The 23,422-nt window shown below is 42.7% G+C and overlaps 1 protein-coding gene across 2 annotated transcripts in view; it reads left to right on the forward strand.

The window, feature by feature from the left end:
• The first annotated feature begins 3,359 nt into the window (after positions 1 to 3,359).
• LOC120921279 (chymotrypsin A-like) overlaps positions 3,360 to 23,422 on the forward strand; it is a 51,737-nt gene continuing 31,674 nt past the window's right edge. Inside the window, exons 1-7 of one of the 2 annotated variants that reach the window (XM_040333979.1) lie at positions 3,360 to 3,449; positions 5,099 to 5,202; positions 7,699 to 7,778; positions 8,685 to 8,763; positions 10,101 to 10,281; positions 10,449 to 10,582; positions 12,004 to 12,214. In XM_040333979.1, coding sequence (XP_040189913.1) covers positions 3,398 to 3,449; positions 5,099 to 5,202; positions 7,699 to 7,778; positions 8,685 to 8,763; positions 10,101 to 10,281; positions 10,449 to 10,582; positions 12,004 to 12,165 — 792 coding nt within the window. In that variant the 5' untranslated portion in view covers positions 3,360 to 3,397 and the 3' untranslated portion in view covers positions 12,166 to 12,214. Of the gene's footprint in view, positions 3,450 to 5,098; positions 5,203 to 7,698; positions 7,779 to 8,684; positions 8,764 to 10,100; positions 10,282 to 10,448; positions 10,583 to 12,003; positions 12,215 to 23,422 lie in introns of those variants that run through there. The other variant, XM_040334015.1, reaches the window with a different exon arrangement.

Genomic DNA, 23,422 nt, shown 5'->3' on the forward strand with positions numbered 1-23,422 from the left:
TAAGGTCTGTTCAGCCTATATAAAGTCAGTCAGCCAATCAGGGGAGAGCTCCGGGCTTGTTGTTAGGATAATTTTGGCCTCCTTATCAGGGAAACCTTTAGCAAATTCTGATATTCCTCCAACGTGGGCTGGAGGAAAAGATATGAGGAAACAGGTGTTACCGGAGAACGTCACCAACCAAGACTCTCGCTCAAATCTATATTTAGTCCATGTATCCCAATACGTCATTTCCACCATATTACCTAAAGAGTCGATTTTTCATTTTGATGAGGAACATCTCAAAAATCAATGGATCTTGTGGTTCCACAATATTGGATTTTCACCACTAAACACACACAGGTCTTGGATTGTAAAACTCGCTAACGCTACTCTCGTGTCTCCTAATAGCGAAGGACAAAATCCATCATAGACCAAGGTCTCCCCTCCTCCGCTTCAGCTCATCAGTGTGCAGAGCCCACCTTTATTGACAAGAAACTCCAGGTTACCTCATAATAATGGGAAGTAAAGGCACAAATCAGCATCTATTGAATAATAGTCCTACAGGCCTTGAGTTCCAGGCAGGGCCGATCCTAGGGTCACAGTTGTTCGATGGAGTGTACAAACGGTCGGATTTTCCGACAACCGCCTGCCATCACACAATTCCTGTGGGAAAATGCGATCGTGTGTATGAGACTTTAGAGTTCTATTCAACAAATTCTGGCTCGTACCATTGTGTCCCATTGTTCTATTGTGTCCTGAAGCTTCTTCTAGAAAGTCCTCTAGGTCTTGGTTGAATCTTACGCCTTGTACACACGACCGTTTTTCACGACGAGAAAACTTGGCAGTTTTTATATTGGTCGTGAAAACCGGTCGTGTGTATGCTCCCTAGCAGTTTTCTCGACAAAAACACTGCCCGCAAAGTTTTTTTAAACCAGCTCTCTTTTTTCTTGTTGTGTTTCCCGTCATTCTTTTTCTCATCGCGGAAACGGTCGTGTGTATGCTTTTTTAAAGAGCAAAAATCGCACATGCTCACAATCAAGTCTACAGGCCAAAAGCAGCCAAAAGGGTGGCGCCATTTAAATGGAACGTCCCCTTTAAAGGTCCCGTCGTTTGTGTTGTACGTCACCGCTCCTTGGTCGGACGTTTTTTCGCATGAACATGTGTATGCAAGTCAGGCTGGAGAGGAATCACGTCGGGAAAAACGTTGTTTTTTTTACTGCCGAGGAAAATGGTTGTGTGTACGAGGCATTAGAGTTTTATTTAACAAGTGCTGGCTCGTACCATTATGTCCCATTGTTCTATTGTGTCCCGAAGATTCTTCTAGAAAGGCCTCTAGGTCTTGGTTGAATCTTAGAGTTGTATTTAACAAGTGCTGGCTCGAACTATTGTGTCCTGTTGTTCTATTGTGTCCTGAAGCTTGTTCTAGAAAGGTCTCTAGGTCTTGGTTGAATCTTAGAGTTGTATTTAACAAGTGCTGGCTCGTACCATTGTGTCCCGTTGTTCTATTGTGTCCCGTTGTTCTATTGTGTCCCGAAGCTTCTTCTAGAAAGATGGGATCCCTACATTGCTGAGCTGAAGTGGAGGAGGGGAGATCGTGGTCTATGATGGATTTTGACGTAACTAATACGTGAGAAGCATTGGTGAGATCTCAGAATCCAACACCTGTGTGTTTTTAGTGGTAAAAACTTTACATTTTGGAAACAAAATATCCATAGATTTTTGGAGATGTTCCTCATCATAAAAAACATATGGAGTAATATTGAGTAATATGGAGTAATATGGAATAATATGGAGTAATATGTATTAATATAGAATAATATGGAGTAATATGGAATAATATGGAATAATATGGAATAATATGGAGTAATATGGAGTAATATGGAATAATATGGAGTAATATGGAATAATATGGAATAATATGGAATAATATGGAGTAATACGGAGTAATATGGAATAATATGGAATAATAACGAGTAATATGGAGTAATATGGAGTAATATGGAGTAATATGGAATAATATGGAGTAATATGGAATAATATAGAGTAATATGGAGTAATATGGAGTAATATGGAGTAATATGGAATAATATGGAGTAATACGGCATAATATGGAGTAATACGGAGTAATATGGAGTAATATGGAGTAATATGGAATAATATGAAGTAATATGGAGTAATACGGAGTAATATGGAGTAATATGGAATAATATGGAGTAATATGGAGTAATATGGAGTAATATGGAATAATATGGAGCAATACGGAGTAATATGGAATAATACGGAGTAATATGGAGTAATATGGAATAATATGGAGTAATACGGAGTAATATGGAGTAATATGGAGTAATATGGAATAATATGGAGTAATACGGAGTAATATGGAGTAATATGGAGTAATATGGAATAATATGGAGTAATACGGAGTAATATGGAGTAATATGGAATAATATGGAGTAATATGGAGTAATATGGATTAATATGGAGTAATATAGAGTAATATGGAGTAATATGGAGTAATATGGAGTAATATGGAGTAATACGGAGTAATATGGAGTAATATGGAGTAATATGGAGTAATAAGGAATAATACGGAGTAATATAGAGTAATATGGAGTAATATGGAGTAATATGGAGTACTATGAAGTAATATGGAGTAATATGGAATAATATGGAGTAATATGGAGTAATATGGAGTAATATGGAATAATATGGAGTAATATGGAGTAATATGGAGTATTATGGAGTAATATGGAGTAATATGGAGTAATATGGAGTAATACGGAGTAATATGGAGTAATATGGAGTAATATGGAGTAATAAGGAATAATACGGAGTAATATGGAATAATATGGAGTAATATGGAGTAATATGGAGTAATATGGAGTAATATGGAATAATATGGAGTAATAAGGAATAATATGGAATAATATGGAGTAATACGGAGTAATACGGAGTAATATGGAGTAATACGGAGTAATATGGAGTAATATGGAATACTATGGAGTAATATGGAGTAATATGGAGTAATACGGAGTAATATGGAGTAATATGGAGTAATACGGAGTAATATGGAGTAATATGGAGTAATATGGAATAATATGGAGTAATATGGAGTAATATGGAGTAATACGGAGTAATATGGAGTAATATGGAGTAAATGACGTAATGATATACATATAATTATAGATTCCATCGCTCAGCGAGAGTCTTGGTCGGTGACGTTCTCCTGGAACACCTGTTTCTTCATATCTTTTCCTCCAGCCCACGTCGGTGGAATATACGCAATTGCTAAAGGTTTCCCTGATAAGGTCTAAAATTGTCCTAATAGTAAGCCTGGAGCTCTCCCCTGATTGGCTGACTGAGTGTATTTAAGGTGAACAGACCTTACAATCCTCCTCATACCCAAGAATATCAGAAAATGGCAACACTGTGGGTCCTGTCCTGCCTGGTCCTCCTCAGCGGAGCCTATGGTGAGTCCATGTATATGTTTCTAGCACCTTGTTATATTTATATCATTTATATCTGTTTTTTTACATACAGTTGTGCTCATAAGTTTACATACCCCGGCAGAATGTATGACTTCTTGCCTATTTTTTGGAGAAAATGAATGATAACACAAAAACTTTTCTCTCACTCATGGTCAGTGATCGGCTGAAGCCATTTATTATCAATCAGCTGTGTTTACTCTTTTTATATCATAATGACAACAGAAACTACCCAAATGATCAAAAGTTTACATACCCCAGTTCATAATACCGTGTATCGCCCCCTTTACCATCAATGACGTGTTGAAGTGTTTTGTGGTATTTGTGGAGGAGGCTCTTTATCTTCTCAGATGGTAAAGCTCCCCATTCCTCTTCCAGTTCCTGGAAATTCTTGGGTTGTCTCGCATGAACGGCACGTCTGAGATCTCCCCAGAGGGGCTCAATGATATTGAGGTCAGGAGACTGAGATGGCCACTCCAGAACCTTCACTTTATTCTGCTGTAGCCAATGACAGGGGGACTTGGCCTTGTGTTTTGGATCCTTGTCATGTTGGAATGTCCAAGTCCGTCCCATGAGCAGCTTCCTGGCTGATGAATGAAATGTTCCTCCAGTATTTTATGATAACATTCTGCATTCATCTTGCCAACAATTTTGACCAAATTTCCTGTGCCTTTGTAGCTCACACATCCCCAAAACATCAGCGACCCACCTCCGTGTTTCACAGTAGGGATGGTGGACCTTTCAGCATAGGCCTTGTTGTCTCCTCTCCAAATGTAGCGTGTATGGTTGTGGCCAAAAAGCTCAATTTTGGTCTCATCCCTCCAAATGACTTTGTGGCAGAAGGTTTGGGTCTTGTCTCTGTGCCGTTTGGTGTATTGGAAGTGGGATACTTTGTGACATTTGTGTAGTAATGGCTTTATTCTTGTGACTCGACCATGCAGCCCAGCTTTCTTCAAGTGCCTCCTTATTGTGCATCTTGTGCTACACCCCATGTTTTCAGAGAGTCCTGGATTTCTCCTGAACTTATTTGTGGGGTTTTCTTTGCATTTTCCTGGCAGTTGAGGCTGGCAGTTGAGGCTGAAATTTTAGTTGGGCTACCTGACCGTGGTTTGGTTTCACCAGAACCCTAATTTTCCACTCCTTGATTAGAGTTTGAACTCTGCTGATTGGTCTTCTCAATTCCTTGGATATCTTTGTATATCCCTTTCCTGTTTTATACGGTTCATCTACCTTTTCCCACAGATCCTTTGACAATTCTTTTGAAAAAAGGCCAAGAAATCATAAATTCTGTGGGTATGAAAACTTATGAGCACAACTGTATACATATACAATATTCTAGACACACACTTTCATAGAGCGTATGTAACGTAGTACATTGATCTGATTATATGGAAGTCTTTTGGCAATCTCCATCTTATTGATTGGCCTTGATAATTTGGTTATTTTTTGAATAGATAAAAACAAGTACAAATAAAAACAAAAAAATGAAAATCCTCCTTATTAAAGATCATATGTAGACAGAGTGCAAAGACGATAAAAAGAGGCTTAATGACCAATCAGACGTTGTGTTGTATTATATGGTGATGTGTAACAATGTATTACTGGCACTTATGATAAGAATGTGTTTTTCTCAGGTTGCGGTGTTCCCGCCATCAGGCCTCTTATCTCCGGCTACGCCCGGGTTGTGAACGGTGAAAACGCCGTCTCTGGTTCCTGGCCCTGGCAGGTGTCTCTTCAGGTACGATCGTTTCTTACCACATTTATATTTTAAATCAGAACATTTCTGGGTTGATTGTCATTTCTAGAGATCAGTCACCTCAGAATGCCCTCAAGGGGTGTTCCAGGTGTGCCTGGGCACACCCTAGTCCTGGAGTTGGCAACCTGTCAATGGTGTTTAGGTGATGGGTAAACCACAATCCTTCCTTGCCGACCCTTAGAACCTGGACAGGAGAGGTGGAATTTAGGTGAACCCAGTGGTGTAGCGTGGGGGGGGGGCCAGTGGGGACGGTTGCCCCAGGCGCAAAATTTAGAGGGAGGCGGCTGGTAACCTGCAGCTCTTCACTTGAGCTGTGCAGTGTAGGAGACTGTGAGCTATTTCGTTTAGCTATCAGGTGGGTCAGTGTAGTGGTCAGTATAGACATCATGTAGGTCAGTGTAGTGGTCAGTATAGCAATCAGGTCAGTTTAGTGGTCAGTGTAGGAATCAGGCAGGACAGTATAGGAATCAGGTAGGTTAGTATAGTGGTCAGGTAGGTCGGTGTAGGAATTAGGTTGGTCAGTACTAGCGGATGGGACTCAGAGAGTGCTAAAAATCTGCGGTTAGGGGGCGCAAATCTCTTGCCCTGCCCCGGGCGCTGACAACCCACGCTACTCCACTGGGTGAACCGATCTTCATTTTCCTCCTGCAGCAGCTGAAAGTAGGCTTCTCCTCCTCTCCCTTTTGTCAACATTCAGCTGCCACAGGAGGAAAATATAGTGGACTGATACTAATATATGCCCCCCCCCCCGCCACCCCTCATTGTTCTGTTCCTCTTCCTTCTGTTGCCCGAGTTCCCCATGTGCTGCCCCTTCCTCCCACTGTATCAGGATGGAGAGTGGGTAAGAGGCCGGTAAATATGTCAAACACATATGTGTTGGAGCTTTGAGGGGTTCACACCCTAATGCAGGGGTGCCCAACCTTTTGAAGAGCGAGGACCACTTAACTAACTTGGTAACCAGTCGAGGGCCACAATGAGCGGAGGGGGCGGATGACAGGTCAAGGTTATGCTATGGCCCTCCGATCCGCCCAGACGAAAGGGTAAGAACTCCCTTCTGTTTTTCGGATTGGAGGTAGGTGGGTGTAAACAGACATCTGTCGCTCTATACAGGTGAATTGGGGGTCCCATTTGGTTGGGCTGATCTTGTGAAAAGGGCCTAAGACTGCTTTCACACTGATGTTCTGTGGTTTACTCACAACGTGGGTTCAGCGTAGTGCACCTGTGTCTATCCTGCGGGTTAGCTGACCTTTGCCATAGACTCCACCTGTGGCAAAAGCCAGCATTGTAGAGGAAGCATCGGCTTATGGGGCTCTGCTCCGCAGCCATTTTCTTCCTCTACCACCAGCTTCATTCACAACACTGATGCTGTGGTATGACAGGTCAGCAACCTGCGATCTGGGCTTTCCAACCCACCATTCCAGAGCAGGAGGTCGCGGGCCACATCAGAGGGCTCTGTGGGCCAATTGTGGCCCCCGGGCCACTGGTTGGCCAGTGGCCACCCCTGCCCTAATGCAATAGGCTGCAGAGTGATCTTCCTCCGCTCCCCACCCACTAGTAGCCGGGGGGGCGGAGAGTGAGACTTGACAGGCTGTCAGTTGGGAGCGTCAGTGGCGATGATTGCCGCCATTACTAGTAAAAAAAAAACATGTCCCCGGATTTAATCTTTAAAAATCTGGTCACTTTACAAGAGCAGCTGGTAAGCAAGAGACGTTGAGACACAAAGTGTTTCACAATTTGGACACTACCTACAGGGCTCTGAATCCAATTGTGTGCCCATTGCCACCGCTACCAATGCCATACTCGATCGTGGCTCAGTGGGCCATCATTTTTGTATGGTTATGCTATGGTTCCCATGTACACAGATCCGTTTGTTAGGAGCGCTAAAGGGGTTGTAAAGGTTTGTTTTTAATTTGCTAAATAGGTTCCTTTAAGCTTGTGCATTGTTGGTTCACTTACCTTTTCCTTCCATTTCCCTTCTAAATGTTTCTTTTCTTGTCTGAATTTCTCACTTCCTGTTTCTCCTTAGTAAGCTTGCCCCCATCATCTGAGCTGTTCTGGCTGGGGGTTAGTCAGCGTGCTCGCCCCCTCCCTTGGGACTACATCCCTGTGTTCACAGCATCTCCCCCGCAGGGATGTAGTCCCAAGGGAGGGGGCGAGCATGTTGACTAACCCCCTAGCCAGAACGGCTTCGGATGATGGGGGCAAGCTTACTGAGGAGGAACAGGAAGTGAGAAATTTAGACAAAGAAAAAAAAAAATTAAAAGGGAAATCGAAGATAAAGGTAAGTGGACCAACAATGCACGAGATTAAAGTAACCTATTTATAAAAAAAAACACCTTTGCAACCCCTTAAACTTTGGTTGCCCGCCTCAGTGACCATAACATTGTTCAGTTTTTCATGGGGGGGGGGTGGAATCTTCATGGGGTAGGTATAGTGATCTGTATATAAAGCAATGACCTCATAACTCTTCTTCTACAGGACAGCACTGGATTCCACTACTGTGGCGGCTCCATCATCAACAGCCTCTGGGTTGTCACCGCTGCCCACTGCCCAGTCGCGTAAGTCTTATATGATAATATTCTTCTACAAGGTCAGCGTTCACTGGTCACCTGCTTATCAAGAGCCTCTGGTTTATAGACCGGATACATCCTAAATATAGAGCCATTTATCCAACTGTCCATCCAGAGCCTCTGGTTTATAGACCAAATACATCCTAAATATAGAACCATTTATCCAACTGTCCATCCAGAGCCTCTGGTTTATAGACCGGATACATCCTAAATATAGAGCCATTTATCCAACTGTCCATCCAGAGCCTCTGGTTTATAGGACAAATACATCCTAAATATAGAACAATTTATCCAACTGTCCATCCAGAGCCTCTGGTTTATAGACCGGATACATCTTAAATATAGAGCCATTTATCCAACTGTCCATCCAGAGCCTCTGGTTTATAGGACAAATACATCCTAAATATAGAGCCATTTATCTAACTGTCCATCCAGAGCCTCTGGTTTATAGACCGGATACATCCTAAATATAGAGCCATTTATCTAACTGTCCATCCAGAGCCTCTGGTTTATAGACCGGATACATCCTAAATATAGAGCCATTTATCTAACTGTCCATCCAGAGCCTCTGGTTTATAGACCGGATACAATATGGATCCAATTCAAAACTGACTGTTATCTCTCTTTATTACAAGATGTAGAAGATCGAAGTCGTAGAAAGTAGAGAGATGTAGAAGGTGGGGGGGGGGGGGTTGTATAAAGTAAAGAGATGTAGATAGTATGGGTGGTATAGTTTTGGACCCTTTACTAAAGTACTGTGTAGAAATGAACTTTCACTATCAGACATGTAAAATTCTCCCCATGTATGGAGAGAAGAAGTTTGAGTCTGAAGACCATAGTCACAACGACACCCAACCACTTCCCAATGACCTGCCATGTTTCTCTTCCATCCAGATCTTCCCACCGTGTGGTCCTGGGAGAATTTGACCTTTCCTCCAATGCTGAGCCCATCCAGGTCAAATCTGTCGGCAGAGTATGTTCTTATTACTAAAGGAGGAAAACTCTTGTTTTTTTTTATGAGTTTTAGGTGTGAGAAGGTGATCAGCTCATCAATGTGCCTTCTAATCCCGCGTACACACGATCGGAAATTTCGGACAACAAAACTGTGTTTTTTTTTTCCTATGGAATGTTGGCTCAAACTTGTGTTTCATAAACACGGTCACACAAATGTTGTCGGAAATTGTGAACGTCAAGAACGCGGTCACGTACAACATGTATGATGAGACGAGATCAATGAAGTTCAATAGGCAGTTCGGCTCCTCTGCTTGATTCTGAGCATGCGTGTTTTTTGTGCGTCGGAAGTTGCAAACCAGCTCTCAAATTTTTGTTGTTGGAAATCCCGACAGCAAATGTCTGATGAAGCCTACACACGGTCGGAATTTCCAAACCAAAAGCTCACATCGGACATTTGTTGTCGGAATTTCCGATCGTGTGTACGCGTCATAAACGTTCCTCCTATGTAGAGATTGTAGTCATATATGTATGTATGGGTGGGAATTACATTTAAAGGTTTTGCTTCCTGCATGGTCGTGGTACAAAGATTGGGACTTGCAATATCGACAAGTCCAATATGGGAGAAATTATTTACATCGTCGTTTTTAGAAAATAATGAACAAATAAATACATCAGTTAAATTTTATTAAAAAGACCCGAGTAGGGATAACAGCATTTCTGCATGTACTGGGATCTTCTAGGCACAAGGTGTGTGGTCCAAGACTACAAGTGGCCCTATAAATGGGGCTTTGTTTGAGTCCCGAAGCCAGAAAACCAATAAAACTGGCCTTCTCTTCAATTTTTTACTGAAATTGGTTACTCTGATTTCACCCAACACTGCGAGATTCTCCAAATGTGCATGAGATGATGCAGCAAGTTGGATTTTTTAGACCGAGGACTTTTTCAGCTTCCCTCAATTCAAAATAACAGATGATGGAGGTTTAAGGTGAAGACAACTCTCTGTATAATGTCAAAAGGAAAATAAAAAAAGTAAGCAGAATAAACTACAAACTGAGAAGATTCAGAGTGACATTTATTACAAGATCAGTAGTTGATTCTAATTTAAAATCGATAAAAACATTAAATAGGCTTACTTGGCGCTCATGCGTGCACGTGTGCGCGCGCTGGCTCGTGCGCCAGTACAAGTCCCTCTTTGTGCACACACTGGTGTGCCTGTGCTTGTCAGCAGATGCGCATCTCTCAGCCAGACGTCTCTTATAGGTGGAGATAACTCTCAGTATAATGTAATAGGAGAATAAAATATGATTAAACTACAAACTGAGAAGATTCATTAATCCTTATTATAACTTTTCTCAGTTCTTCAGTCACCCGCAATACAATGCCCAGTCCGCTGTCAATGACATCGCCCTGATCAAGCTCTCCAGTCCCGCCACCCTCAATAACCGCGTGTCTCCCGTGTGTCTCGCTGCTTCCTCTGATGTCTTCAATGGAGGAGAAAGATGCGTCACCACCGGATGGGGATACACCAATGCTGCCAGTAAGAGAATTAGATATTCTTTAAAAATGTTAAGATTTAGCTGATTACCTCTTGGCCATACAAACGTGGTCTTCTACAGAGGGCTGTACATAAAGTTATCTAGAGCTTATATACATTAGTAGCCGTCTGTCTTTTATGTTAATCCATCTACTCTCTTTCTCTCTCAGCACTGGCCTCTCCAGCTAAACTCCAGCAGGTGTCTCTTCCTCTTCTGACCAACACTCAGTGCCAGAGATACTTCGGGAGCAAAATTCAAGCCCCTATGATCTGCGCTGGAGCCTCCGGCGCCTCCTCTTGCATGGTACGATGATTTTCTTTTGACCAGTATTGTCTTTTTTTGCCAACTTTTTGAACAGAACAAAAGCTTATGGATCCAAACATCTCTAAGTTGGGTCCCATCATATGAGGCAGAACAGCTTATGTAGCCTAACATTCATTATTTAGTTATACTATTATTATTATTATAGAGGATTTATCGAGCGCCAACAATGTGCGCAACGCTTTACTTGAGAGCAGACAGTACAGTTACAATACAATTCAATACATGAGGAATCAGAGGGCTCGGCTCGTTAGAGCTTACAGTCTAAAAGGGAGGTGTAACGACGGGGGTTAACGTCGTTTAAGATATTCCATTCCCGAACACAAGGCAGCTACCAGACACTCCAACCGGCCGAATAGAAAAAATTCTCCCCCAGAGACGAGACAAAGCTCCGTGTTAAGGTTCAAACAGGAATGAGTCTTTGTTGCAAGCACATGGTAACAGATCTCTCTCTTCAAAACTCTCCCCCCACCCTTGGGAAACAGGGCGGGTTAAACTGTCCAATGACAATTGTTATACAGGTCAGGTGTGTTACAACTTCTTAGTACACAGTCCTATCAGCAGGGGAGTTGGAGGAATACCCCCACCCCCTTTCCTCACAGCAAGCCATTTACACATCCCATAATAGACAATAGAATACAGTCCCACCCCAAACCATCACAGCAAATAGTCCGACAGCATGACACACAATATATACAATGTATACAGCATTGACTCTGACTAGCACAGATCAGACTGGGGTTCTCATTCACCCTGTGCCCCTATTAGAGACACAGGGTGATCTACACATAAGAGGCATCGGGGAAGCTGGACAAGGAACCTCCAGAACTCTTCAGGGCAAGCTGAGCCGCACAAACCCCCCACCTAAAGTGACTCCTGTCACAGGAGGGTCAAGTGATACAAAAGGTAATAACGGTGGGGGATGAGCTGATGGAGAAAATAAACATACAGTTGTTAGGTGGGGGCAGGATAGGCTTCTGTGAAGAGGAGGGGTTTCATGGATCGTCTAAAAGCTAACAGAGTAGGAGATAGACAGACAGATTGGGGGTAAGGTGTTCCATAGGATTGGGGGGCAAAGATACAATGACAACTTGACAAAGGCTCTGACCTTTCCACACGCCACCCAAAACTACAAAATTCCTTACATTCCCTTCACACCCATCAGGCCCGATATAATACTGAACACCAATTATGGCTTCTTTTAAAAATGTATGTTACCCTCAAAAGAAAATCTTTAGAACTACATTGCAATTCATTGATTGAGCCCACACTGAGGTTGTGGTGAGTGGATGATATTATTTCATGACTCCATAGTTGTGTAAGAAATGCAGACCAGTGATGTAACACATACATTCATCACAAGGAGAACTCTTCTATCATTTCTGTTTTTTGCTCCTTTTCAGGGTGACTCTGGTGGACCCCTCGTGTGCCAGAAGAACGGAGCCTGGACCCTGGCCGGTATTGTGTCCTTTGGGCTCGGCACCTGCTCTCCATCTTATCCCGGAGTCTACGCCCGCGTCACCTCCCTCCGATCCTGGGTGGACCAGACTGTTGCCGCTAACTAAATACCATCCAATGTCCTTCTGATACTCAATAAAGTAACTTTTATATTAATATGTGGCTGTGGTCTCCCCTTGAGTCATAAATTCACAAAATATACAAGAAAACATAAGAAACAAATAATATAAATGAGATGTTTTAAAAGGGTTCAACATCTTTCAATTTCTAAAGGTGGTGACAAAGTGTGAGCCCCGCCCCCTTCTAACAAATTGTGTGTAACAAGCTCACCCCTTCCCCCGGCCCCCTAAGGTTCCACCGAAATACCTAGCGGCACAATCTCAGACATGTAGTGCCGATCATGACCTCCCTGGGGCCCTGAGCAAAATGACATGTCACTTTAAAGTTGAGAAGTGGGGGGGGGGGGGGGTTCTGCTGTCGGAAATTAAATTTTACATTAAAGTGAGAAGACGGGGGTGCTAACTTCTTACCTATTCTCCCACGCAGCCAGTGAGTTAAGAAGCGGGGTGAGGGGCCAAAAATGACTTCTGACCAGACGGGGTCATTAGTAATTTGGGGGGCCCTCCGCATCTTTGCGGGGCCCTAAGCGGCTTGCATAGTGAGCCTATAGGGCGGATCGGCTTTAGGCTCACACTGTGCAGAGGACACAGTACACCAAGTGAAAATACTTGCTGATCAGTCACTGCCTGTGGTATTAATATGAGAACAACAGCAATTGTATTCACGTGGCTTTAGGTGCACACTGTGCAGAGGACACAGTACACCAAGTGAAAATACTTGCTGATCAGTCACTGCCTGTGGTATTAATATGAGAACAACAGCAATTGTATTTACGTGGCTTTAGGTGCACACTGTGCAGAGGACACAGTACACCAAGTGAAAATACTTGCTGATCAGTCACTGCCTGTGGTATTAATATGAGAACAACAGCAATTGTATTCACGTGGCTTTAGGTGCACACTGTGCAGAGGACACAGTACACCAAGTGAAAATACTTGCTGATCAGTCACTGCCTGTGGTATTAATATGAGAACACCAGCAAATGTATTGACAAAGCTTTAGGTGCACACTGTGCAGAGGACACAGTACACCAAGTGAAAATACTTGCAGGTCCCTGCCTGTGGTATTAATATGAGAACACCAGCTAATGTATTGACGTAGCTTTAGGTGCACACTGTGCAGAGGACACAGTACAAAAAGTGAAAATACTTGCTGATCAGTCACTGCCTGTGGTATTAATATGAGAACAACAGCAACTGTATTCACGTAGCTTTAGGTGCACACTGTGCAGAGGACACAGACAGTACACCAAGTGAAAATACTGCAGCTAGCACAATCACCTGCCTGCCTGTCAGTATATTAGGAAGAGCGGATCTAGCTAAACTCAATGCAGTGTATAAATATATATACAACACCTGGGATGCATATATATCCTCTACACACTGTAACATTAACTCACTCGCCTGCCTGCTCTATCTAACTAAAAAAAAATTGTCACTCTCTCTCTCTCTGTCTCTCTCTGTCTTAACCACCGCAACACACTACACAAGGCCGCCACGGAGGTGGCCTTATATAGTGTGGGACGTGTACTAAACCCCCTGAGCCATAATTGGCCAAAGCCACCCTGGCTTGGCCAATTATGGCTCTCCGTTTTTTGCGCGCTGTGATTTGCCAAAGCATGCGGGTCATAGTGCATGCCTGGCCAATCATCAGCCAGCAATGAACTGCGATACCGCAGTGAATTATGGGCCGTGACACGCCACTTGAATTTGGCGCGAACGGCCCATAACGTTCGTAATTCGAAGGAACGGTCGAACATACGATGTTGGAAACAAAAAGCAAAATAATTCTGCGCTGTCTGTAAATGGTGAGCAGCTACAAAACCAATAGACAAGTGGATAAAAAACGTACAAAACATATAAATGTAGCGCTAAAGTGCAAACAATGATGAATACACTAAATGAATAGTATATATCATAAATCTGTGCATACGTATATAAAATTATATGTGCAAACACAGTCTCTATAGAAAGGGTGATAGTCCAAAATAAATATTTAAGTGATGGCGCTCCGATTATTCCAAACGTGAAAACCAAGGAAAGAAGAAGCCGTCACCAACTGAAGAGAGGCTTACCGGAGAGATTGAACCCTGAGGAACGTATGTTCGGGAGGGTCAATCAAGCATGATGTAGAAGTAATTGGACCAATCAATGCTGCAGCTCACAAACAACCTCCAAATCTTAATTCCAGGTATCCTAGGTCTGATCAAGTGATGTCATAGGTCCTCTGTGCGCTCTTCCTCCTCCGACAGTGCCCAAGAATTCATCTGTCATTTTAATTAATCACTTGTCTCCGACATAACGCTTATGTATGATGGCAAAGAGTGCGTGCTTTGATGCTCACTCAGGGATCATTCAGGCACAAGGTGTGCGCTCCAAGACTACAAGTGGTCTTATAAAAGGGGCTTTGTTTGCTCCTGAGTCCCGCTGTACCCCATGATGGTGGCCCTGCTGCCGCCCTCAATGACTGTGTTTGCCCTGTGTGTCTTTCTGCTTCCTCTGATGTCTTCGGAGAAGGAGAAAGTTGCGTCACCACCGGATGGGGATACATCAGTGGTGTCCTTGGACATACAAGGTATGCCCTAAAAATCAGTGTCCGAGATTGTAGGACATACCTCATATGCTTTGGTCCTCTTCTGCTGTGGCCATCCCATGAGTGAGTGAGTAACTTGTACAGCACTACAAATGCAAACTGAGCTTAGTATCCAATATCGTCCTGATCCTTCACAAGAGGTGGGTCTTGAGTTTTTTCTGAAGGCCCGATGATTTTCTTCCATTTGGATGTTAGTCGTTAGCGCGTTCTATAGCCGGGGGCCTTGGACTGCGAATCTTCATTCTCCTTTACACTTGTAGCGGGACTTGGGGATTTGAAGTAGATATTGGTTGGTTGATCGAAGAACGCGATTGGGGTTGTGGTGTTTTATTTTCTTGCATAAATATTGGGGGGCGATTCCTTGTGTACATTTGTGAGTGAGGCAGAGGCCTTAAATGTGACCCGATCCTTTATGTCTAGCCAATGAAGGGTCCTCAGGGACGGGGTGATTTGATTCCCAGGTTTTTTTTCCCGTTACCAGTCTGGCTGCCGCGTTCTGGACGACTTGTAGACAAGAAATCTGGTATTTGGGGAGTCCGAGGTAGAGGGAGTTTGCGTAGTCGAGTCTGGAGTTGATTATTGTTCCAACTACTACTGCTGTATCCTTTTGTGGGATGAAGGGGATGAGTCTTCGTAGCAGGCGGAGAAGATGGTGAGATCCGCTGACCACTGATCCTATTTGTGCGTACATAGTCATGTCTGAGTCAAAGGTGACTCCTAGACTTTTGACTTTTGTGCTTGGGGTGATGGTTTGTCCCAGAATGGGGGGTGGCGTCCATGTCATCCTAGAGTTTGTCTTTCGGTTTGCGTGAAGCAGAAGAAGTTCTGTTTTGGATCCATTAAGTTTAAGGTGGCTCTTCATCATCCAATTGTCTATCAATGTGAGGCATTGTTCTAGTCCGTGATATTGGTCTTTTTTGTTACTGATGCAAAAGTAGAGTTGAGTGTCGTCAGCGTAGGAGTGGTAGAGTAGATCCTGTTTGCGGATGATTTTGAGGAGCGGGCGGAGGTATATGTACGGGCGACAGGGGTGATCCTTAGGCCCCATACTCACGACCAAACATGTCTGCTGAAACTGGCCCGCGGACCAGTTTCAGCAGACATGTTTGGTCGTGTGTAGTTACGAGCGTACAGAATTTCACCGTACATTTGCCCGCCGGGCCGTTTTTCAGCAGACATTTATTTGCAAACTTGTTTTAAAACCGTCCGCTCAAATCCTGTCCGAACGGACATGTTTGGTGGTGAGTACAAAAACCAACGTACAAAAACCCCGCGCATGCTCAGACTAAATGAGGCCACGGGAGCGCTCGTTCAGGTAAAACTCACGTTTGTTTGGGATATGGCACATTCGTCAATAGAAAGATTAATTCTAGCAATAGAACACTGAAGCAAACCACACAATAAACAACACTTGATGCCGTCGTTTTATTCATTCTTCTCTTGCTAGAAATAATCAGTTATTTAGCTCATGTTATTTCAACTGAGTTGTTCCATACTGAAAAGTGACATTTGTTAGCTGTGATGTAGTAAGATTTTAGCAATCTTTTATTGGCCCGACGTATCATATTTTTAGTGGTCCTCCACATGTATATTTTTTTGCTTTTAATGTTTAATGTTTATCTTTCCCACTTTATTTATGTGTTTATAGTTATGTCACCATTTAGAAATTTTTCTTATCAAATTTTTAGGATTTTGCATTTGTTTGTATATTTCCCTGGATTATTTTGAAGGTTGTTTAAATTGTCTACCATGTTGGCACACCAAATGCCCCCCCCCCCCCACATGAGTTAGTGAATATTTTAGATGAAACATTTTATTGGTTTGTAATGTTTTATGCCTAAAATAATACCCACAGTATTCCAAACAATAGGCACGTTTTTAAATTCAAGAAAAAGGCTTTTATTTGAGCAAATGATAAAAAGGAACAAAAACAGAATGGCAGCACTTGAACAGCTAGCAAAATACATGCAAACTTGCATTGTCAAACATGGTGAAGGCTAAACTAGCCAACCTCAGGAGGCACACAAACTAAAATCTGAAGCAGCAGCACATAACCAAAGGAACCCAAGCTGTGGTAGTCCAAACAAGATGCCATTTGTGGGGGATCAAATGGAAGGCAGGGCATCAACGTCTCCTCTTCCTTGCAACCTTCCTTCCAGGCTGCCTTACAGCGGGTCTTCCCTGGGCCCTTGCAGGTGGGGATGATGTGGCAGCAGGAGTATGATGTTCAGCAAGCCGGGCCGGATCACATAGCCCAGTGTCTGGGGTCAGCAGCTCCCTCTGCATCCACCAAAGGGCCTGGTTGATGATGCCCTTGGCCAATTGCCTCTGCTCCTCCGTGCCTTTATTCAGATCATGTGCCACGGAGGCACTGTAGGCCTCAGTGGGGTTGAGGGGGGCCCTCATGATGGCACTCGCCTCCTTAATCATTTGGAGGCTGGCTTCCTCCACTGCCCCCAATTTCTTCTTACGGCCTGGTGGCCTAATATAAAGGGGAGGAGCCTGGCTGGTGGTGCTTGTCCTGGGGAGCTGCTCAACGCCACTGGGCCCGGCCTCCTCCTGGCTGCCACTGACCCCTTCGGCCTGGCTGTCAGTGAGGAGAGGATCTGCCACCTCCTGGCTGGTCTCTTCTTCCTGTGTAAAAAAAAGGGACATGTTGTAATATATTTCGAAAGATAATCACTCACATTTTCATGCTTGAATCTTCTTTTTTTCATAGAATTTAAACTTGAAAACAGACTTACCCTCTGACCCCTGCAGTTGTCATCCCTGACACCTATTTGTTTGCCCACCACTTTTCATTTTTGCTTCCCAGCTTGTATTTTATTAACCAATATCAAGTCAAGAATCAAACAATAATTCATATTATTCCATAAATAGTTATGAAACTACTATACCTCATCATCGTAGAGGCGCAGATCTGCCTCTCTGTCAGCCAGGCCCTCTTCATCCGACTCTGCAGGGCTGTGGTGATCTGGGGAAGTCCCGCTGGGAGGTAGCGTGGAGGGAAGGTTGGGATTCAGACTTGACATTGATGGCCTGCCTTCCAGTTGATCCCGCAAAAATGACATCTGGCTGTAATACCACAGCTTGGGTTCCTTTGGTGGTCTTGCTGCTGCTCCAGATCTTAGCTGCTTTTGGTGAGCTTTGTACGCTCTCCTATATGTGCCCCTGAGGTTGGCAAGTTTATCCTTCACCATGTTGGCACTGCATTCTGGCACCCATGTTCTCATGTATGCTGCTAGCTGCTCAAGTGCTGCCGCTCGTAGGTCCTTATTGTGGTAAGTGGGTTGCTTGGAATCCCACAGGATGGGCATTTCCCTAAATTTATCCAGCAAGTGCTGGATAATCTCTTGGGTCTGCAGGAGATCCATAGGTAAATGTTGATTGTTAGAATTTTAGTCTAGATTACAAAAATAACAAGAAACCAAAAACTTGATTTAAAAAATGCTCACCATTTACATTGATAGAATCTGTTGTAAAAAAATTAGGACCTATATAGAAATACAAACACAGTGTCTCTTGTTTACAAAATGCTGGCCAGCTCGGCCCCATTGGTTGGTTGTAGCTAACATTTTTTTAATACATGCCGCCCCTTTGGTTACATTGCATGAAATAATAGAAATGTACAACCATACACAATTATTACAAATGACAGCATTCATCAAGGCACTATTGCATGTGTAGATATCCTGCCCCTCAGCATTGATTACCTGAAAGAAACTTCCTAATGACCTCTGTCCAACCAACACAGAACAATACTTGGCCTGATCTGAATACACCCTACATAATTACTAATGAGTCACAGCATTTTGGCCATCTCTATTTTGTGATGTCTCCAAAAGCATTTGGGTACGAAAATCACATTCTGGTATCCAAGAGACATAATAGCTTAATCAAACTGTGCAACCAACAGACCAAACCCCCATCCCATGGCTCTACATTTTATAGCCCGCTGCTGATCCCATGTTTAAATTTCTTACCTGCCTCTCTCCAAATCCTCGTTTGTTACGCTCGATGAATGAACACGTAACCTACGTAATCACGTCAAGCGCCTTTTATCCACTCCGCGTATGTATGAAACGCCGCCCTCGTCACCTTTGCCATGCCCCTAATCAATTGAAAAAGTAAATATGGCGTTAACTGTGTAGGTTCTGGAATCGCGTGAATATTCTCCGCGTAACCTACGTCAATACGTTGTTGGCATTCGCGAACACTCCGCATATGCAAGAATCCCCGCCCTCATCTCCGCCCCTGACGGGACATTTCCTCTTTTCCACGCCCCTAATCTCTGTGGGAAGGAAAGATGGCGATGTCACACGAGCGGGCACGGAGCTCTCATGGCGCAAGTGAAGGGACAGAGGCAGGACCGTCCCGATCCAGGCCTAAAAGATATAAAGCCACTAATATGTCGTTTGACGAAATGGTGGAGTTGGTTTACATCATGAGGAGGAAGGATTATGATGGTGAATGTGGGCCCTACAAAACACCGAACCGTAGAAAGTCACACATAATGGACAAGGTGGCAAGGAGAATGAGGAGAATGTTTGGTGTCACCAGGTCCAAGGAGCAACTCCGGAAGCGTTGGTCCGATTTAAAATTGAGGGAGCCACATCACATGAAGAAGATCCTCAAAATTCTGCGTAAAAGTAAGTCCATATTATTTAAGGGGGGGGGGGGGGGGAATGTCTGCAATAATGTGTTGACATGGAGTTTTTTACATCTGCCTCCTTGGCCTGCTTGTACTTTTGAACACGTGTAGATACTGTATTGTGTTTATGTCAAATAACAACCTTAAACAAATTTTGTGAAATAGTAAACACGCGTAATATGACATTGTTTTGCAAAAAAGCGAGGTGAGTCCAGGAACAGCACACCTGGACATGGCTGACTGGCCCCAAACTTTGTTTTCAAACATTGTTGAATAGCAAAATCACAGAAATTAAATTGAGAGAATGTGACAGGCAAACAAGATTCATTCTCCAAAATGCAAATAAAGATGATGTTTTAACATCTGGAAATGCAAAGCACCTGTGTCTCAACAATCAAAGGATATTTTTTTGGAGGGTCGACGAGAATTAATGTTTTGGGGGGACATCCATTTGTGTCACTTCTTAGCAAAAAAGGGGCAGGATCAGAGCTTGGCCTCGAACTACGCCAAAAATGGAGGATTGCTGAAAGAATAAACAAACAAAAATCATCCTAAATGTATCGTCTATGCAATGTGTGCGATTTATGATATCCAATATCAGTGTGCTGATGAGTATACCTTTTTTTTTTCCTTATTTCTTATAGGGGAAAGAAGACGCCAGCAATTGGAGGAGGCAGAGAGGGCCAGACACCCCCAAAATCAAACACCTCCACATGTTGAGGAGGAGGAGGCTGTGGAAGGAAGAGAGGAGGATGTGGAAGGAAGAGAGGAGGATGTGGAAGGAAGAGAGGAGGATGTGGAAGGAAGAGAGGAGGATGTGGAAGGAAGAGAGGAGGAAGACTTAACTCTGGATTTAGAATTTGGTGAAGATGAGGCGGAACTTGACGAAGCAGAATTGCGTGATTTTGAAGGGGTAGTGATGGATAAAGAAGGAGTTATGGAAGAAGATGGAGGAGTCGTGGATGATGAGGGGGAGGTGGTGGAAGAAGGAGGAGTCGTGGAGGATGAGGCTGAGGTGGTTGAAGAAGGAGGAGTGATAGAAGATGAAGAAATTGGGGATGTGGAAATTATCAGGCCATCAGGTCAGTGTCACCCCAACATTAATAGGGCCAAACATATGCAGATAGGCCGGAAACTCTTTACATATTTTGAATGCCAATTTGTTTGTTTTTAGGGGATGAAGATGGTGTAGCACATTTTTCACGTGCAAGTGCTTCAATAATTGTACAGCAAGTAATGGAGTGCAGCACGGAAATGGACATTATGCGGGAAAGGATGGTCGTCATGGAGCAGAATGTGCGAAATGTCATCTCAGAGTGCAGCACGGAAATGGACAACATGCGCCAAAGGATGCTAGTCATCGAACAGAATTACAAAAATATCATTGACATGATGGGCCGTGTCAAAGACTGAAACACAAAAGCCCATCCCCCGCCCACAAAACCATTTTTAATTTTTGTACTTTATAATACGCCAAAATTTCTAAATGCACACACAGTGTGCCAATATGTGCTATCTGCCATCACAGACTATCTATTGTCTGTGCTTTGTGGGTACAAACCCCTCCTCGATCCTCAAGTAGTTGAGAGGAAGAAGGGTTTGCTCCCACAAAACACAGACATTGATCACCCATGATGTCAGATAGCACATGTGGCCATTTGTCTGTTTAACCAATGACATTTGGCGAGTTTTCACTGAATGTGTGCATTTTGAAATTTTGGCGTGTTCCAGTGTGAAAGCACACCATCCATGACTGACTGCTGTTCTTTTTTTATATTTTGGTTTGGTGTTGATCTTTTTTTGTTTGTAAATGTTTACAGTTTCAGATCACACAACGAACAAGAAATCTCACCTAAAGATATAAGTTAACTAATTATCTTGAAAAAAGATAATTTTTTTTTGGTTGTGTTAAAATTATTTTTAAAAATATATACACAAACAAATACAAAGCAAAAAATAATTTACTATAAAAACAATACCCAAACATTTCTAAATGTAAATAAATGTCTTCTTAAAAAAAAAAATTATTTGAAAAATGCAACAAAAAATTTAGTTAAAAATATACCCAAAAATAAAAAACATAGACATTAGTCTGGGTTATTGAAAAACAAAATAAATAAAACCTTGAATTTTGATCAAAAGTATAAAAATTATATGTTTAGAAATGTATATATATATATATATATATATATATATATATATATATATATATATATATATATATATATATATATATATATATATATATATATATATATATATATATATCTAGAGATAGATATATAGGAGACAAGCCAAACAATTATGGCGTATAGTTTCTGTGAAATTATTATTACATTGTGTTTAGATCTGTATTATTGCTAATCACTGTCAATAAAGAAAAAAAAAAAAATATTCTAAGCCAATATTTTCTCAAAAAAATAAACATTTCTTGTAGAAAAATGACTAAAATAAAAAAAAAAAGTTGTGACATCAAAAGCTGAAAAATGAGTGGCTTCTTATTTCTAGACTCAATACCCAGTTTGTAGATGAGTGAATAATGTGCAAATGTGGTTAGTTAATACATCTGAGTAAGTAAATTTGGCACTAGAAGTGCACTATTTTTGGAGAGAACCTGGAAGACAGAAAAATAGAGAAAAAGCAGTAATGACAAACAACTGTATAAAGTCCAATGGTCAAATTATTTATTAGTTCTGAGAATATTCCTTTCTTTTGGGGGCCGAATTAGAAAGAAATATGATCTGGCATAGCAATGGCCCCCCGACCCATGAAGTACTCAACATATTTGTCGCGTACCTCACGAGCAGATTGGGGGGCCAAGCCAGCGCGACCAGTGTCCAGGCCAGGAATGTTCTCTGAGGGTAGTCCTGCCTCAGAGCCCATGGAGGCTAGGTACGTCTGGGAATGCCTGCGTAGAAAATTGTGCAAAATGCAGCAGGCAAATATAATGGTGTTCAATTTATATTCCGCCAAATGTATCGATGTCAGGAACAGGCGGAACCGGTTGGAGAGGATCCCAAAGGCATTCTCGACTACCCTCCGAGCCCTGGACAACCGAAAATTGAACACCTTCCTCTCTAAGGTGAGGGTCCTCTGGGGAAAAGGCCGCATGAGGTGAGGTCCAAGCCCGAAAGCCTCGTCCGCTAGGAACACAAACGGAAGTCCTTCCACATTATCTTCATCTGGTGGCAATGCCAGACCACCAGTTTGGAGACGATCATAGAAATCAGTCCGTGAGAACACTCCCCCATCAGACATCCGGCCGTTCTTCCCCACGTCCACATATAGAAACTCATACTGTGCCGACACCACCGCCATCAACACGATACTATGATAACCCTTGTAATTATAATAGTAGGACCCCGAGTGGGGTGGGGGCACAATGCGGACGTGTTTCCCATCTATTGCTCCACCGCAGTTTGGAAAATCCCACCGCTCGGCAAATTGGGAAGCCACAGACTGCCATTCCTGTGGTGTGGAGGGTAGCTGTGGGGACAAACAAAAAAAGAGATTTAGTACTTTGGCACATAAACATTGCAAACATAATCCTACAAGCATCCTTGTGCAACTTTACATTTTTAAAATAGCATTTGCAAATTATGAAGGGAGAATTTCGGGGCACAAATAGATAGGCCCACTTAATTAATAAGAGACTCCACAGCCCTCTGATGGGGACAAAAACACTTTTAAGGGGGGGTGGGGGGTGTTTAAACTGTTTTTAGAAAACAAAACCCAAAAAATATAAAGTGGCAAGGTGGGGGTTGGCCAGAAGATAGCATGCTGGACAGGTTAATATTGGGTAAGATCCAAATATGCAGGTAGGCCAAAATAAAAAGAACATGTAAAAGCTGATATCAACATGCATAGGGAGAAAAGGGAACGTTAGTTAAACACACAGCATATCTGGGAATAAAAAAAAAATGTTAGTTGCCAACATTATTAAAGACACATTGTGAGGTTAAAATGAGGAAACTTACCTTCATATACTCCTCGTGCATAAC

This window comes from Rana temporaria, chromosome 1 (assembly GCF_905171775.1).
Source record: "Rana temporaria chromosome 1, aRanTem1.1, whole genome shotgun sequence".
Lineage (NCBI taxonomy): Eukaryota > Metazoa > Chordata > Amphibia > Anura > Ranidae > Rana > Rana temporaria.